The following is a 17737-nucleotide window of genomic DNA, read 5'->3' on the forward strand; positions in this document are numbered from 1 at the left end:
CGGGGGGCGGGGGGAGCCAGGCCCCCTCGCTTCATGGCTTTTCGGCAGCTTGTACGGTGGGGCCGGGACACCCACTTCTCCAGCCAGGCGCACGCCTGCCCCTTCACCCAGCCCGCTGCAGCCGGAGGGCCAGCGTCTCTCCCCCCGGCCAGCGTCTCTCCCCCCAGCCAGCCCCCTCACCCAGCAAACACCACAGCCACGAGCACGTTGTGGTTTTTCTTTACAACCCCCCCCATTCGTACAACGCTGGGCCCGGCCGCCAAGGAATTTACAAGAGCTGGGGCAGGCGCTGGCCCGTCGGCCCAGAGTCCGTTAGAAATGAGCCGTGACGCGGTCGATTTCCAACAAGTCCTCCAGGATCTGCAGGGAAAGAAGCAGGCAGGTGAGGGCAGGGCCCTGCCGAACCCACCCCCGCAGGCCGAGCCGGGGGGCTGGCTACTCACTATGTCTGGCGTGGTGCCGATCTTCTTGGCCAGCTCGCTGCGCTCCATGGCGCTGAGGTAGAGATAACGGCTCAGCAGCTCCCCATCCAGGATGTTGCGGACGGCGTTCTGCAGGATCCGGCGGTCCACATGCAGCATCCTGCGGGAGAGGAGCTGCAGCTACCGGCGGGGAGCCTAGAGGGGGGGCCGCGGGCCAGGCTGGCCTGCCCCCCGCCGCTGCCCCCTTCCCACCTTCTCGGGCCAGGCTGGCCTGCCCCCCGCCGCTGCCCCCTTCCCACCTTCTCGGGCCAGGCTGGCCTGCCCCCCGCCGCTGCCCCCTTCCCACCTTCTCGGGCCAGGCTGGCCCGCCCCCCGCCGCTGCCCCCTTCCCACCTTCTCGGGCCAGGCTGGCCTGCCCCCCCGCCGCTGCCCCCTTCCCACGTTCTCGGGCCAGGCTGGCCTGCCCTGCCCCCCGCTGCTGCCCCCTTCCCACCTTCTCGGGCCAGGCTGGCCTGCCCCCCGCCGCTGCCCCCTTCCCACCTTCTCAGGGCACATAGGACGACCCAGGTGTCCCCCTGACCTCAGTGAGGCTGGTGGGAGGGCAGGGTCGTGCTACGGCCAGGGGGGCCACGCGGAGCCCCAGCTCCTCTCCCCCAGGGCCCTAGCAGAGGACACCCCCTCCCCCTGCATGGAGTCCTAGGAGAGGCTGGCCTGCCCCAGGAGCCCCACAGCCTGCTTGCTGTGGAGTGGGGGGCACCAGGGCTGAGTGACACTGGAGACACTTCACCCCATCTCCTGGCAAGGGGCAGCTGAGCCCAGGGCCCTTCCCACTGGCTGAGGGTACCGGCACCCGGCAGCTGATCCCTGCCCCCCAGGCTCAATGCCATCTTTCCGTACGGTGCCCACAGAGCTCGGCCCAGGCGCACAGCAGAGGGGAGGGGGGGGCAGGGCGGTACCTGAAGGCTCGGGGGTTGAGGCCGGCATGGTGCGACAGCATGGTGGTGAGGGCGTTTTGCAACATCAGCAGGCGCCGGTACGTCTTCTCCAGCATGGGCAGGAGGAGGCCGATCCCGCCGTCCAGCGTGGCTGGGGAGAGAACGGCCCGTCAGGGACCCCCGGAAACCCCGCTTGGAGGGGAGGCTCCCGGGCCTGGGCCAGCAGCGAGCCCTGGGTAACGGACTGGGCGCAGCAGCCGGGACCCAGGTGCCCCCTGCAAGATAACCCCTTCCACTGCAGCAGGGACTGGCAGCTCCGGCTCCTTCCCCGCCCCCTAGCCCCACCGTGCTGGGACGCACTTCCCACCGCCCCAGGCGAGCCCCTGCTCCCCTCACAGGCTGTGCACCCCCCATGGCCCTGCCCCATGGCCCCACAACTGCACCTGATGCCCACTCCGCCCTTCCTCTCCTTGGCCCGTCACTCCAACCCCATCTGCCCCCATGAGCCACCATGCGGCTTCTCCGCTTCCCGGCCCCGAACACGAGCTCCTCCCACCCACCCACCGCCACGACCCCCCAGCAGACCTGCGGCCCCCTGCTGGTCCACCCATGTCTCTTCCGGCCCACGGCAGGGCGAGGCCTCCAGAGCACAGCCCCACGCGGACGGCAGGTGTGGAGAGTCTCCACGCCCCCAAACACGTGGCAGCTGCTCGGCGAGGGTGACCAGATCACCCAGGGCAAATATCGGGACGCGGGGGGCAGGGCGGGGGCAGAGGGGAAAAAATGGTGGCAGAGCAAAAAACCAAACAACCCCCCACCCCCGATTCCTCCTCCCTCCGCAAGCGTCTCCTGGCCATGGCGTGCTTGGCTGGGGGCGGGGATTTGGGGAGGGATCCAGTGCGGGAAGGAGAGGGCGAAGGCGGGGCGGGGGAGGGCGCGAGCCGCTCCGGAGCCTTTGCTTGTTTGTCCAGTGTCCCGACCTAACGTTGGTCAGGACGCGGGACAAACCCGGGACGTCTGGTCACCCTACGCTCGGCACAGGCACCGTCTCAGTTTGTCCAGCTCCTGGCACAACAGAGGCCCGGCCCGGCCGCTCCCCCAGCGCGTGGGTGGGGTCAGAACTGGGCGCCGCGCTGCCCCCTGTGGGCCGGAGCCCAGCCTACCGAACCAGGTGATGTGCTTGCTCTCCCAGGCGCTGGACTTCTTGGTGGCACCGTCGGTGGCCCAGCGGCAGGGCGTCCTCCAGAAGGTGTTGACATGGGTGCCCACGTGGAAGTCGGCCCTGCGCAGCAGCCGCATCCCACCGAAGCTCTCCTTGGCTAAGAGAAGGAGCGGGAGCAACTCCATCAGGGCGCGGTGTGGCCCATGGAGACTCCAGCTCCCAGCATGCTCCGCTCTGGAAGCGATGGAGCATGGCATGCTGGGAGCTGGAGTCTCCATGGGCTGCAGTCCTGAAGGGGCTGGACTAGCCGGAGTTCCCAGGCTCCCACCCAGCTACGGCTGCAGCAGGAAGGAATTTCCAGCCCCAGGGTTAGGGGCTGCAGGTTGTTAGATGTTCCTGTGGATTTGTTTACATGCAGCCCTACAGTATTATTACCCGGCGCTGCAACAGGCCAGACTCAGAGCGCCACGGGGAACAGCTGCAGCGGGGCCGACCGATGGCCCATCTGACCTAGTAACCTGTCTTCCAGCAGTGGCCGGTGCCAGGTGCTGGTGGGGCGATTCAGTGACCCGTCCCGTCAGCCAGTCCCTGGTTCTGGCAGCGGGAGGCTCACGGGGGGTGTTCCTGGCCTAATCGGAGGCCCGGGGGGTGAAGGACAGATCGCCTGGTCCCTCCCCCCGACTCGGCTCAGCCGGCAGCCGCTGACGGACTTGGCTTTTCTCCAGCCTGGTTGGTTGGGCTCCAAGCTCCAGACAAATCCGAGTGTCATCGTGTCCACACTAGAGGGGAAGGGAGTGGCCCCCCCCATCCCAGAGCGAGTCGCTGGGCGAGCAGGGGCTGCCCCGGGCCGGCGCCCGCAGGCAGGGCGCTGGCTGAGAAGCGGAGGGGGCGGAAGGCCTTACCTTCAGGCAGGTACATATAGACCATGAGGTTGCGATCGCGATCCGACACTGCGGGGAGAGCGGAGAGCAGCAACGTTACTCTGGGCAGCATTTCAGCCCCGCCAAACACACAGAGCTACCCAAGAGCCCCCCGCAATGGGGGGCACGCTCCAGCCCCCCCCCCCCGCAATGGGGGGGCACGCTCCAGCCCCCCCCCTGCAATGGGGGGCATGCTCTAGCCCCCCCCCCGCAATGGGGGGCACGCTCCAGCCCCCCCTGCAATGGGGGGCACGCTCCAGCCCCCCCCCTGCAATGGGGGGCATGCTCTAGCCCCCCCCCCCCGCAATGGGGGGCACGCTCCAGCCCCCCGCCGTGGGTGCAAACCTGGCTCCAGCTCCCATCCTGATCCACCTGCGGCTGCTGGCTCTGCCCTCAACACATCCCCACCCCCAGCAGCTCTCAGTTCTCGGCACAGTCACAACACTGAGCAGTTCCGGCCCCACCAGCTCGCCCAGCCGGGACCGGGGCTGCCCACGGGGGTCCCCTCCCTCGCTGGCCTCCATGATCCCACGGCGCCGGGCAGGAGGCCTGGCCGAGCCCCACGTGCGGGGGATGGAGAAGGAGCAGAACCTACCCAGGAAGCCCAGCTGGTCGGTGTCCACCATGAAGTCCACGCTGTAGACCTCCAGGGGCTTGGCATCCTGCAGCAGGAGAAGCAGGGGTCAGGGGGAGCACACAGCCGCGGGCGGGGGCCCAGCACCGCGTCCCGGAGCGACTGAGCCCTGCTCTGGGCCCCGGGCAGCCCCCTCCTACCCGCAGAGCCTCCCCCCCCTCCCAGCGCCCCCCGCACCCGGCTGACGAGCGACAGCGTCTTGCTCTCCTCCTGGTAGCGCAGCAGCGAGATGCTCTTCATGACGTCGGCCGCCAGGATGAAGTTCTTGACGCTGATCATCTGGTGGATGTAGAGCTGCGTGTCGATGAAGGCCATGCCCGTCAGGTCGTTGTCCTTCAGGCTCCACAGGAAAATCTGCAGGGGGCAAGAGCGCCGGGCTCACGCCATGGACGGGCAATGGGGCAGGGGGCAGAGTGCCTGAGCCGGGGGCCGACTGGAACCAGTACCCTGCAGTACCCCCGCCCGCCCGCCTCTACCTGGGGCTGGTCAGAGCCAGCGCTGCCATAGGAGTGCCTGAGTCAGCGCTGCCATAACCCCCCCCCCCCCCCCCAGCCACTCCCCACCCCCTGGGGCTGGTCAGAGCCAGCGCTGCCAGAGGGGACAGGCCCTGTACCCCATAACCCCCCCCAACCAGCCACTCCCCACCCCCTGGGGCTGGTCAGAGCCAGCGCTGCCAGAGGGGACAGGCCCTGTACCCCATAACCCCCCCCAACCAGCCATTCCCCACCCCCTGGGACTGGTCAGAGCCAGCGCTGCCAGAGGGGACAGGCCCCGTAACACACAACCCCCCCCAACCAGCCACTCCCCACCCCCTGGGGCTGGTCAGAGCCAGTGCTGCCAGAGGGGACAGGCCCCGTACCCCATACCCCCCCCCAACCAGCCACTCCCCACCCCCTGGGGCTGGTCAGAGCCAGTGCTGCCAGAGGGGACAGGCCCCGTACCCCCCAACCCCCCCCCAACCAGCCATTCCCCACCCCCTGGGGCTGGTCAGAGCCAGCGCTGCCAGAGGGGACAGGCCCCGTACCCCTTAACCCGTCCCTAACCAGCCACTCCCCACCCCCTGGGGCTGGTCAGAGCCAGCGCTGCCAGAGGGGACAGGCCCCGTACCCCATAACCCCCCCCAACCAGCCACTCCCCACCCCCTGGGGCTGGTCAGAGCCAGCGCTGCCAGAGGGGACAGGCCCCGTACCCCATAACCCCACCCCCGCCCCACCCGTACACCCCCCCCAGGGCTGGATCAGAACCAGTGCTCCCCAAAGGGGACTGGGCTTAGAGCCAGCGCTGCCAGAGGGGACAGGCCTCGCACCCCACTCCCTGCCAGCCCACCCTAAAGGCAGCGGCTGCCCTGCGGTGTCTCAGGCTGGCACTGGTTCACGCTCAGACCCCACCGCCCAGGGCGCTTGGTCCCCAAGACCAGCTGGAGGAGACGGGACTCTGCTCCCCAGGTGGTGCCCTCCCTGAATCGGGGCCGCTAGCTGCTGGGATGGGGTGGCACCAAGGGACGGGTCTGGACCAGGCTCCTTGGCAGTTTTGTGCCATTTCCCTGCAGCCGGGGAGGACCCGGAGAGGCTCCTGGCGCCCCCTGCTGGCCCAGCTGGGGAACGGGCCCCTCACCTTCTGGCCGATGGCCGACACCAGGTAGCCGTGGCAGTGGCAGAGGGCCGTCACCGGGCCCTTCTGCTCCTTCTCATACAGCACCTTGAACTTGTTCTTGGTGAGCGGCTGCCCTGGCTCCGGCACCACCTCGATGATGTCCATGATGAGGATCTGCAGAGATGGGCGGGACGGGGGGCTGTGAGCCAGGGGCAGTTCCCTCCCGGCTGCCCTGACAGCCCAGCCCGGCCCCAGGGCTGCCCGCGCCGAGCTCCACACCAGCCTGGGCTGAGGGAGGGGGGCGACCCACCCCCGCGCCCTGCCGGGGATACACGAGCTCACTGGTCCCGTGGCAGAGCGCGGCACGGCGAGAGCAGGCCCCACAAGGAGCCCAGCTCCGTGCAGACAGCCTGGGAAGCGACACCCCCTTCCCCCCGCAGGTATCTCTTGGGCACAGCCCAGCAGCCCCCACACGGCGACCTGGCCAAGCGCTGGGTGCAGATGATGGCTCCATCCAGGTGAGGGGGCAGCCAGGAGGGCAGGGGGATGGGCTCAGTAGGGGGCGCTGTGGTGCAGGGAGCGGGGCGGGAGGAAGTGCAGGGAGAGGACGAGGGAGGCCAAGCCCCCGGCCAGCCCGCACTCACCCGGCCGCGGCAGGTCACCTCCTCGCCCTGCATGAGACACGTGCCGGCGGCGATGTAACCCTTCAGCCCCGACACCGTCTCCTCGCTCTTCAGCGACACCGTCTTCATGCAGGTCACGTGCTCCCATTCCTCCAGCTCAATCCTGGCAGGCGGGAGAGGCAGGCACAGGTCAGGGCAGCGGGGAGCCCCACACCAGAGCGGCCGGGGCCAGGGCCCACGGCGCCAGGCTCCTCCCCCCAGACACAAGCACACAATCCTGCCCCAAATGTCTCCCTCTGCTGTGGGGGGAGGCCAGCACCTGCTTCTAGCCCTCTGCCCTCCTGGCACAGGGCCAGGCCCTCACCCATGCAGCACTCCCAGGGCCGGGCCCTTGTCCCCCCTGCCTGGCAGAGCCCGTCTCCAGCAGAGGAGCACCAGGGCCCTGCCCCACTCGCGGGCCCTTACCGGGTGTTGGGGATGGTCTCCCAGCTCACGGGCGAGATCAGCTGGATGGAAAAGGCCTCCTGCTGCGGGTGGATGTAGCGCTCGTCTGGGGGAGACACCAACACAGCTCCAGTCCCCAGCCGGCCCCCAGGACAGGCGAGGGGCTGGCACAGACACAGCAGCCCCCTACCAGTGTCACACACCGACCCCCCATCCCACAGCTCTGCCCCGGGGATGCCCCAGGACTCTGTGGGCTGGGGGGACCGTCACAGCCATCGGGGCTCTTGCTCCCAGGGAGCCGGGCCATGGGGCCCGCACAGGACAGGGAGTGCCGGCCCAAGCCTGGCCCATAACTGCCCCGCAGGAACCGCTGCCAGCACTGCACACCCAGGGCCAGTGCGCTCCCCACACATCCCTCCCCGAGTGGGGCAGGTCTCTGCTCACCCCGCTCGATGCTCTCAAACTCCTTCTCCTCTCCTGTCATGCGGGGGATGCGGGTGCAGGGGTTGACGACACTGGTGGCCACGGCGTAGACCTGCCAGAGAGACGCAGCCGTTAACAGGCCGCCAGGGGGCAGCACACAGACCGGGGGCCCCTCCACCACCTCCCTGACTGCTGCAATCCGCCAGCCACGCAGTGTGGACACAGGAGACAGCAGTGCTCCCCAGGGGCTCTCCTCCCCCCCCCCCCCCATGGCTGGCATCGTGCAGGCAGGGGGCATGCGGCACGGAGCAGAGCCAGGCAGGAAGGGCAGGACTGAAGCGCCCCCTTCGGGGGCTGTGCCCTGCAAGATGCCCCTTGGCCAGGATGAGGGAGGAGCAGCACTGCCTGCAGAGTGGTGGGTCCTGGGCCGGCAGAGCTGAGCTATCGGGGGACTCCCCACGGCAGGGCTGCCCCCAGCAGCACCCCGGTACCTTGGACTCCACGTGATAAGCCACGTAGTGCGTGGTGCAGCGCAGCGGGATCTTCCTCACAGGCCACGGAGCGTCGTAGGAGAGGTACGCGGGCAGGACGCTGATCCGCAGCTCCCCCTGCGAGCAGAGCCCATGGTCAGCCCCTCCCTTCAGTTCAGCCCCCCCCACCCCCGAGAGAAGAGCTGCTGGCCAGGACACGCCCTGATGGAGCAGTGCATGCTGGGACCTGTAGGCCCTCTGCACCCCACCTCCCCAGAGCCCAGGCAGCGTCTGTCTGCCTTGTGGGGCCCTGGGCTCTGCCCCCAGCCAGCCGCGCCCCACATACCTGTCGGTTGAAATAGAGAAAGCCCTTGGGGCAGTTGACGTTGTGGAAGGGAGCGAAGGACTCGATCAAGCCGTCAATCGTCATGGGGTGCAGGCGCAGGGCCCCCCGGGCCGTCACCAGCAGCCAGTGCGGGGAGGGCCCGCAGATGAACACCTGGGAGCAGAGCCAGCGCCGGGGTCAGAGTGGGGAGCCCAGGGCTCGCTGCCAGGGTGCTTCGGACCAGGGGCTCCCGCTCGGCCTCTTTCCTGGCCAGCAGGTCAGCTGCAACGCAGGCCTGACTCACCAACCCACAGCCCCCGGCCATGCCCAGGAGGTCTCCCCTCCAAGTGCCGGCCGAGCCAGCCCCTGCTTAGCTTCGGGGCTCTCACAGGACGGCAGCCTGCAGCAGAAGGTCGGGAAATCCTGCAGCGTCACCTCCCGGGTGCAGCAGCCAAAGCGCCAGGACGTGCCCAACCCCCCACCGGCGCCCAGAGGGGTCTGGCTGCCCCACTGGCTCTTTCCCACTGTCACCCAGGCCCCCGGTACCAGCAGCTGAGCCTGGGGCCAATGTGAACAGTGAGGGACTGACCCAGGGGCAGCCTCTGCTGCCCTGGCAGTGGCTCTGAGCCAGGCCTGCCCCCGCGGCTCACCCCTGAGTAGCCGTAGATGTCCTCGAAGTAGCGGAAGCGGGCGACCCGCCCCCGCGCGCCCCCCGACTCCTCGCCCCCTGCGCTCTCCGATTTCTTTTTGGACAGCTTCAGCTTCTTCTCCCGGAAGTTGATGTTGTGGGGGACCTGACAGGGAGGAGAGATGGTCACAGATGGGTGAGGCCCCCAGGCACCATGGGACCGGAGCCCTGCAGCTGAGCTGGGAGGGGCGAGCACCAAGCAGGGAACCCACATGACAGCTGGGGGGTCCCCACCTTTCCATGCTCACAGGCACGTCACCTGCGGAGGGCGCTGCAGACTCCCCCCCAGTTCTCAATGGCCCTGCCCAGCGCTGGCCCCTGGGGAAGCAGCTGGGGACAGTCCGAGCTGCAGCCATTCAGCTGCTTTGCACCTGGGACACTAACACTTCAGATCAGGGCACTCGCCCCAGACAAGCCCCCCAGAAAGGAACAAGCTGCCTGGGAGTTTTACCTCCCACTGGGGCAAGATGGTGCATTGCATGCTGGGAGCATATGGACGGGACCTCGAGAGGTCGTCTAGTCCAGCCCCCTGCACTCATGGCAGGACTGAGTATTATCTAGCCCAGGGGTCGGCACCTTTCAGCAGTGCTGGCCGAGTCTGCAGTTATTCACTGTAATGTAAGGTGTCGCGTGCCAGTCAGACATGGTAACGTTTTTAGAAGGGCTCTTTCTGTAAGTCTATAATCTAGAACTAAACTATTGGTGTATGTAAAGTAAATCAGGTTTTTAAAATGTTTAAGAAGCTTCATTTAAAATTAAATTAAAATGCAGAGCCCCCCGGACCGGTGGCCAGGACCCAGGCAGTGCGAGTGCCACTGAAAATCAGCTCACGTGCCGCCTTCGGCACCCGGGCCATAGGTTGCCTACCCCTGATCTAGCTCATCCCTGACAGGTGTTTGTCCAACCTGCTCTTAAACATCCCCAAGGATGGAGATTCCACAACCTCCCTGGGCAATTTATTCCAGTGTTTAACCACCCTGACAGTCAGGAAGCTTTTCCTAACAGCCAACCTAACCCTCCCTTGCTGCAATTTAAGCCCATTGCTTCTGGCCCTGTCCTCTAGGGTTAAGGAGAGCAATTTTTCTCCACCCTCCTTGTAACAACCTTTTATGTACTTGAAAACTGTTCTCATGTCGCCTCTCAGTTGTCTCTTCTCCAGCCTAAACAAACCCGATTTTTTCAATCTTCCCTCATAGCTCATGTTATCTAAACCTTTACTCATTTTTGTTGCTCTTCTCTGGACTCTCTCCAATTTGTCCACATCTTTCCTGAAATGTGGCACCCAGAACTGGACACAATACTCCAGCTGAGGCCGTATCAGCACAGAGCAGAGAAGAAAAATTACTTCTCATGTCTTGCTCACAACACACTTGCGAATACAGCCCAGAATGATGTTTGCTTTTTTTGCTACAGTGTCACATGTGTTGTATGTTGTTACAGTGTTGTATGTGTGCAACTGATTGTTCCTTCCTAAGTGGAGCACTTTGCATTTCTCCTTAGGATGAAATTCAATATTTACTTCAGACCATTTCTCCAGTTTGTCCAGATCATTTTTAATTTTAATCCTGTCCTCCAAAGTACTTACAACCCCTCCCAGCTTTGTATTTGTCCACAAACTTTATAAGTGTGCTCTGTGTGCCATTAGCTAAATCACTGAGGAAGACATTGAACAGAACCGGACCCAGAACCGATCCCTGCGGAACCCCACTCGTTAGGCCCTTCCAGCATGACCGTGAACCACTGAGAACGACTCTCTGGGAACGGTTTTCTAACCAGTTTTGCACCCACCTTATAGCAGCTCCATCTCGGTTGCATTTCCCTACTTTGTTTATGAAAAGGTCGTGCGAGCCAGTATCAAAAGCCTCACTGAAGTCAAGGCACCACGTCTACCGCTTCCCCCCAGCCACAAGGCGTGTCACCCTGTCACAGAAAGCTGTCAGGTTGATTTGACACGATTTGTTCCTGACAAATCCATGGTGACTGTCACTTATTACCTTATCTTCTAGGCGCTCACAAATTGATGGCTTAATTCTGTGCTCCAGTATCTTTCCGGGACAGAAGTTGAGCAGACTGGGCTGTAATTCCCCATGGCGGGGACACTCCCATTGGCGTGGAGGGCAACTAAAAAGCAGAACTTTGTGGGGTGCTTTGGGCCCCCCTGCTCCCTATCAGCTGGGCCTGACGGCAGGGGGACACATGGGCAACCTCAAACCCTCCCCCGTTACCTTCTTAAACCGGACTTTCAGGTTACTCTGGCCCAGCTGGGAGTCGTGGCTGAAAGCCTCGTAAATCAGCAGCTCCTGGTCCACGTGAACCTGCCAACGGGATGAGAGGAGCTGAGACTCCTGCCCCTCCCGTGCCCACCCAGAAGCCACCCCTCCCCCCACAGACCCACAGGTCACACTCAGCCCCAGCTCCAGGCAGCGGAGCCGGGGAAGTGGCAGGAGGCTTGTGAGGCCGTGCTGTGAAAGGCAACCTACCCAGCGATCGCAGGGCTGGAGTAACCCCAGTGGGTCCGACCCCCAGGGACAGGCAGGCCGGTCCCCCTCAGAGAGACACCCCAGGGACAGGCAGGCCGGTCCCCCTCAGAGAGACACCCCAGGGACGGGCAGACCGGTCCCCCTCAGACAGACCGGCCCAGGGACGGGCAGGCCGGTCCCCCTCAGACAGACGCCCCATGGACGGGCAGGCCGGCCCCCCTCAGACAGACGCCCCATGGACGGGCAGGCCGGCCCCCCTCAGACAGACGCCCCATGGACGGGCAGGCCGGCCCCCCTCAGACAGACCGGCCCAGGGACGGGCAGACCGGTCCCCCTCAGACAGACCGGCCCAGGGACGGGCAGGCCGGTCCCCCTCAGACAGACCGGCCCAGGGACGGGCAGGCCGGCCCCCCTCAGACAGACCGACCCAGGGACGGGCAGGCCGGCCCTCCTTAGACAGACAGACCGACCCAGGGACGGGCAGGCCGGCCCTCCTTAGACAGACTGACCGGCCCAGGGACGGGCAGGCCGGCCCTCCTTAGACAGACTGACCGGCCCAGGGACGGGCAGGCCGGCCCTCCTTAGACAGACTGACCGGCCCAGGGACGGGCAGGCCGGCCCTCCTTAGACAGACAGACCGGCCCAGGGACGGGCAGGCCGGCCCTCCTTAGACAGACAGACCGGCCCAGGGACGGGCAGGCCGGCCCTCCTTAGACAGACTGACCGGCCCAGGGACGGGCAGGCCGGCCCTCCTTAGACAGACTGACCGGCCCAGGGACGGGCAGGCCGGCCCTCCTTAGACAGACTGACCGGCCCAGGGACGGGCAGGCCGGCCCCCCTCAGACAGACGCCCCAGGGACGGGCAGGCCGGTCCCCCTCAGACAGACCGGCTCAGGGACGGGCTCCCACCACTCCTAACCAGCGCTCCCTTGTGCCCCGAATGTTATCTTACTATTCAGCCTACATTTCCCTTTGCCCCCCCCCCGGCTTGCTCCCCCCGCCCCTCCCCACACACACGCTGGCCGGCCAGAGCACTACAGCCCCCAGCCCCGCGCTGCCCCCCAGCGCACTCCCGCTGGCCGGCTGGCTGCCCCCCCAGCACGGTATCGCCCGCACACTCTGTAAGTGTACTAGCTGTGCCAGGAGCTAACTCGTGGTGAAGATATTGGAGAACCGGACCCAGAACCGATCCCTGCGGGACCCCACTCGTTAGGCCCTTCCAGCCTGACTGCGAACCACTGAGAACTCCTCTCTGGGACAGTTTTCCAACCAGTTATGCACCCCCCCGCCGCAGTAAGCAGCCCTCTGCGCCCCGCCCTGCAGCCCCCTCGCTGCGCCCCTGCCTGGTACGTGCACACAGCGCCGGGGAAGCCTGCCACGACCCAGCTCACCAGCAGGTACGGCCGGCTCTGCCGATTGCCCAGTGCGACCAGCAGGACCTCCTTCACCAGGGGCATCTCCCCCTGCCGCGTCACCTCCTCCTTCTTGGCATCGCCCTGGGCCGCGGGCTGCCCGAACGAGCTGTCCACCAGCACCCGCTGGCCCATGGGGAAGTTCTTCACCAGGAAGACCAGGCGCCAGTCAGGCAGCTGATAGATCTGCAGGGAGAGAGACAGCAACTGAGCTGGGCAGGGGTCCATGGAGGCTCCTCATAGGAATCCCCACACGAGGTCAGAGCAGGGTCTGTCCAGCCCATTGCCAGCTGTCCTGGGGAGCTGCAGGGACCATCCCCGGATAACAGCCCCTGCAGAAAGGTCTCCCAAGCCCCCTCCCTCGGCCTGGCTCAGACCCTGGAGCAGGATGGCTGGTGCTGCTAGTCTCATTAGCCATGGGAACATCATGGCATGGCCTTTCTAAGCTCTTGGATTCAGTCTTGTGGCCAGGAGTTCCACAGGTTAATCACGCATGGGGTCAACATGATTCCCTTGTCTCAGTTTAACTGCTCCCCTTTAGGGCTCCTGCACCCCAGGAGAGCGATTTCATGCAAGGGGGAGTCCTAGAAACGCCCCAGAACAGGCCCAGCAGCAGCATGGGGTCACGCTCAGGGGAATGCTGTAGCCAGCCGACTCTTCGGGGGATTCAGAGCAGAGCTGAGATCTGGCTGGGACTCATCTCCCACCTCTGGGGGTAACCACTGGGCCTTGGTTTCACACCTCACCCACCAGCAGCACAGCATCTCCTGGGGGTCCCCTGGGGTCAGCGCCCCCACAGACTCGCTAATGCCACAGCGCCCCCTAGTACCGCACTGGGGCATTAGTCACCCCTCACTCCGGGGGCAGGGCACCAAGTACTAAGCCCCCTAGCCCACCCCCTGCAGGCCGTTTTGAACCCGGCGGTCTCCCATCCAAGCCTCGACCAGACTGAACCTTGCTTAGCTTCCAAGATCCCAGGGGCAGCACGAGGTGGGCAGGGGCTGCTCTCCAGGCAGTGGCAGATCAGCCCCTTCGGGAGGGGTTGGACCAGGCCTTACCTCCATGGCTCCGTTCTCCCGCACCAGCACACACCAGTGCGTGGGCTCCACTTTGTACTGGTGGGGGTCCCGGTCAGCCAGCGGCAGGCTGCTGCGGCGCGGCTCCTCCTTGGTGGGGCTGAAGAGCGAGCTGGAGTCCCCGTAGAGCATCTCCTCCTCGTCGTCCACCGTGTTACTGCGCCGGGCGGCCGGGGCGGGGGGAGCAGGGAGCGGCTGTTACGGGGGGTGCAGGCGCCCTGTCCCAGAGCTCCTCCCCGCCCTGTGCACGCAGGGGGGAGACTCGTGCACCCTCTCTTGGCCGGGGCGGGGGGAGCAGGGAGCGGCTGTTACGGGGGGTGCAGGCGCCCTGTCCCGGAGCTCCTCCCCACCCTGTGCACGCAGGGGGGAGACTCGTGCACCCTCTCTCGGCCGGGGCGGGGGAAGCAGGGAGAGGCTGTTACGGGGGGTGCAGGCGCCCTGTCCCAGAGCTCCTCCCCACTCTGTGCACGCAGGGGGGAGACTCGTGCACCCTCTCTCGGCCGGGAGCGGCCGGCGCAGAACATAGCTCACATGGCACAGAGGCAGCGACCTGGAGGGGTGGGGGGCTGCCCCCAGCTGTGCCCTGCCACACAGATCACCCACCCTCATTCCCTATGCTGCTCACGCAGACACGGCTCCTGTCCCCCTGCCATGGGCTGCTGGGCACAGCTCGAGTGCCGCTCCTGGCCGCTGGGCCAGGACAAGCAGGGCTAAAGCCACCCTGCCACGTGCGCCTCTCCCCACCCACCTGCCCGTCCCCGATGGCCGGAGAAAGGCCCCAGCCTCTCTCGCACCTGATGTCCTGGATGACGGTCTCCACCTCCGAGTGGCTCCTGAGGGAGAGCTCATCCCTGGAGCTGGTTGTCCTGCTCTCCGTGGTGAACATGCCTCTGACGTCGCGGTACACGCACAGCGCGATCACCTTGGATTGCTGCAAGGGAGAGGCTGCAGGTACCAGCTCGCACAGCGAGGAGATGCCCAGGCTGTCCCCAGGCCCTGAGCCCCGGGGGCATGTGACAGCACACGCCCCTGCATTCACACCCTGCACGCTACAGTAACCATCTCTGTACAAGGTACCCCGGGGGAGGGATCACTGAAAACTCATCACGTGCTGGTCAGTATCAGCCTGGTAACGTGTGTGTGGCAACATTGTGTGACGTGGCAAGATTCCCCTGTCTGGTGTGATTAACACGTGTGCCAAACCCCACGACCCTGCCCAGGCAGAAGCTGGCAAAGAGGCCTGTCCTACACCAAGGAATGGGTGCTCTGCTTCATTTGCATTGGAGCGTAAATAGTCGTCAAGCAGGGAGGGAAGACAAAGTAAATTCAAACGGGTGAGGAAAAGCAGCAGGGAACATCCTTCCACACAGACTCTGTGTCTCCTGGTGCCCAGCTGGAATCGCTTTTCAAGAGGGGGCCTGAAACTATAGAACTGAGGGACAAACACCCCAAGTCCCCCCTCCCTCGCCCCGCCCATCGCATTTACCGCTCCCGAAGAGACAAGAGAAGCAGGCGTTGGACTCTGGGGGAGGGGTCTGGTCAGTAATCTGCTGGAGCATGTGGTGAGAAACGCTGCTCGAATCTAATCTAGTTAGTTATTAGTAAACGTCTGGTCTTTATTTTCTTGTGACCATTTCTGACTTTTAGGCCTCATTACTTGGACTCTCAATCTCTCTCTGTGTCGTTAATAAACTTGTTTTACGGTTTTATCCAATCCCGTGTGTTTAAACTGAAGCGTCGGAATAACACTTTGAGATAAACTGGCATATTCCGCCCTTAAAGGAAAGTATTTGCCCTACCCAGGAGCGGGCTGGGCAGTACAGGACGTACATTTCTGGGAGAAGAGCTGGCACTGGGGGTGCATTGGGGTCACCCTGCAGCGCAACCCAGGCTGGCGACCCAGGTGTGGCTGGCAGGCTGCAGTCCCACACACGCGTTCAGGGGGTGCCTCACATGCTGGCAGACTGCAGGGCAGGGCTGACACAGCTCCCCACTGGTCTGGACTGTACCCTGATAATTTGCACATGCCCACCCTGACCGACAGCACCCGGGTGTGTCCCTCCAGCCCCACCCCGATGGACAGCCCCAGTGTCTCTCTCACACACACACACACACACACGGACGAGGTCCCCGACAGCAGACCGCCTGCTCAGACTCACGTGGTGCAGCTGGGGCTTCTGCAGGGTGAGCCGGTGCGTCCTGCCCCCGTACGTGTCGCTCTTCAGCACGAACATGGTCACCTGGCCCTCGGCGCTCATGATCACCACGTAGGGGTCGGCCACGGCGCAGTGCACGATGGGGGAGCCCAGGTCCACAGGGATGAAGTGCAGCTGATTCACTGGAAGACACAGCCACCCAGCTGAGCCACGGCCATGCCCAGGGCCACAAGGCCCAGCCCCGGCCCAACCCAGCACCCCCCTTCAGATCGGAGCAATGGGTTCCCCCAGCCCTGCATCCCCCCATGGGGAACAGACTGAGGAGGCCCCACTCCCAGATCAGAATGGGGGGCCATGGAGGTCCCCGCCATGCACCAGTCCCGCCAGCACCGGACGCTGCAGATGGCCCCAGCGACCCGGTCCCAGCGCGGTGACCGGGCCTGAGGGGTTGGCAGGAAGAGACGTGGCAGCTCTGCCCACCCACGGTGCCCACCTCCTTCCAGCAGCCGGATGCCCAGGGGCGACACCTGCACGATGTAGCGGTTCTCTCCGATGTTGCCAGCGAACACAGTGGGCCCCTGCGTGGCGAATCCGCTCGTGTCCAGCTCCATGATCTCCTGACCCGTCTGCAGGATCTGAGGGGCACACGCCCAGAGGGCAGTCAGAGCGGAGCCCCTACACTAACCCGCCTGCCCGTCGCCTCAGCAGGCAGACGAGGAGCCAACCCCGCCCCTTTACAACCGGGACAGGTACCGGATCACTCACCCCCCAATGCAGCCACCTCTGAGGTGGAGCATGCCAGCTGATTACCAGCACCCAGCAACGCCAGGGAAGGCAGGAGAAGAAGCTCCCCGTGTCCCGATGAACCTGGGGGGAATCAGGGAGCTGGAACTGAACGATCCAAGTTGGACGGGAGGGTCACGCCCCACGTGCTGGGAAAAGGGCCTGGGCCTTTGTTCTCTCTCACCCGAATATGGCCCCTGGGTCGCCCGCAGCACCCGGGTTCCCTGCGCCTGGCCTGTGAGGCAGTTTGCTGCTGGGGCGCCTCCCCAGAGACCAAACCGACTCCACGCACACTCGGTGCCGCGGTCCCTTGGGGACAATTGCGTGGGCTGGGCCCCCGGCAGCACATCACACTGCCAGGGCCCTTACCATGGTGGAGTCCTCGCGGCTCAGGATCAGGAATCCATGTCTCTTGCCATCGTCCTCAGGTTCGGGGGGGCTGGGCTCCTTCTCTGCGCTCTCCCCTTTGGCGCTCTCGTCCTGCGGGAGGAGAGAATGAAGCCGGGCCCCGGGAGCGCGCAGCACCCCCCAGCCCCTAGGAGCCGAGCCCAGCGAGGGGCCTTTTACCCAGCGAGGGGACGGGGCGCTCCTCCAAGAGACCTCCCCCGACTCGCCAGGCCAGACCCAGCTGGGATCAGCCCGCAGGAACTGGGGCTCGGCACAAGCCCGTGGAGGTGCCGGGACCTCTAGGGGCAGGCGGCTGATGGGCGAACCCAGAGCCTCCCCGTCCATGCGCGGGCAGCCACCCACTGACCTCTTCCTTCTTCTGGGGCGAGATCACGGTCCACATGTCGTAGCAGCCGGGCAGCTCAAAGGTCGTCACCACTTGGGGGCGGATGCTTTTCTGTTGGGAAGAGGCGGAGGCTGGAACTGCAGCTTCCCAGGCGGGAGAAGCACCGAGACCCCAGGCTCCCTCCCCGGAGACCCTCCTTGCTCCCGAACCCTGGCACAGAGCCCAAACTCTGCCCAGCCGGGGGCCGCCCCTCGCCACGTGCACAGAGACCACGCAGCCCTGCATGCCCAGCAGCTGCAGCACTGCACGCGGCCATGCGGCTGCGCCTTTAGACTGGAGAGAAGGGGCCACGCGCCAGCCAGCTCTGCCGTGACAAGCTCCAGACGCCCCTTCCACCTAGCCAGCACATGGGGTCACTCCCCCGGCCCTGCCCTGCTGGGGGCTCCCCCTGCACCCCC

At 65.3% G+C, this 17737-nt stretch overlaps 1 protein-coding gene across 2 annotated transcripts in view; it reads right to left on the reverse strand.

Moving 5' to 3' along the window:
- Positions 1 to 203: 203 nt before the first annotated feature.
- The window catches only part of CPSF1 (cleavage and polyadenylation specific factor 1), a 36346-nt gene continuing 18812 nt past the window's right edge, over positions 204 to 17737 (reverse strand). For both annotated transcript variants that reach the window (XM_045003749.1, XM_045003748.1), the window contains exons 17-38: positions 17301 to 17390; positions 16916 to 17026; positions 16257 to 16398; positions 15767 to 15945; positions 14402 to 14538; positions 13590 to 13764; positions 12511 to 12717; positions 10865 to 10954; positions 8602 to 8745; positions 7973 to 8125; positions 7648 to 7764; positions 7178 to 7268; positions 6755 to 6839; positions 6311 to 6452; positions 5688 to 5840; positions 4251 to 4427; positions 4035 to 4101; positions 3422 to 3469; positions 2521 to 2676; positions 1379 to 1508; positions 444 to 582; positions 204 to 360 (exon numbers count right to left, since the gene is read on the reverse strand). In XM_045003749.1, the coding sequence (XP_044859684.1) occupies positions 313 to 360; positions 444 to 582; positions 1379 to 1508; positions 2521 to 2676; positions 3422 to 3469; positions 4035 to 4101; positions 4251 to 4427; positions 5688 to 5840; positions 6311 to 6452; positions 6755 to 6839; positions 7178 to 7268; positions 7648 to 7764; positions 7973 to 8125; positions 8602 to 8745; positions 10865 to 10954; positions 12511 to 12717; positions 13590 to 13764; positions 14402 to 14538; positions 15767 to 15945; positions 16257 to 16398; positions 16916 to 17026; positions 17301 to 17390 (2781 nt within the window). In that variant the 3' untranslated portion in view covers positions 204 to 312. The remainder of the gene's footprint in view (positions 361 to 443; positions 583 to 1378; positions 1509 to 2520; positions 2677 to 3421; positions 3470 to 4034; positions 4102 to 4250; positions 4428 to 5687; positions 5841 to 6310; positions 6453 to 6754; positions 6840 to 7177; positions 7269 to 7647; positions 7765 to 7972; positions 8126 to 8601; positions 8746 to 10864; positions 10955 to 12510; positions 12718 to 13589; positions 13765 to 14401; positions 14539 to 15766; positions 15946 to 16256; positions 16399 to 16915; positions 17027 to 17300; positions 17391 to 17737) is intronic.

Source organism: Mauremys mutica, chromosome 2 (genome assembly GCF_020497125.1).
Source record: "Mauremys mutica isolate MM-2020 ecotype Southern chromosome 2, ASM2049712v1, whole genome shotgun sequence".
Lineage (NCBI taxonomy): Eukaryota > Metazoa > Chordata > Testudines > Geoemydidae > Mauremys > Mauremys mutica.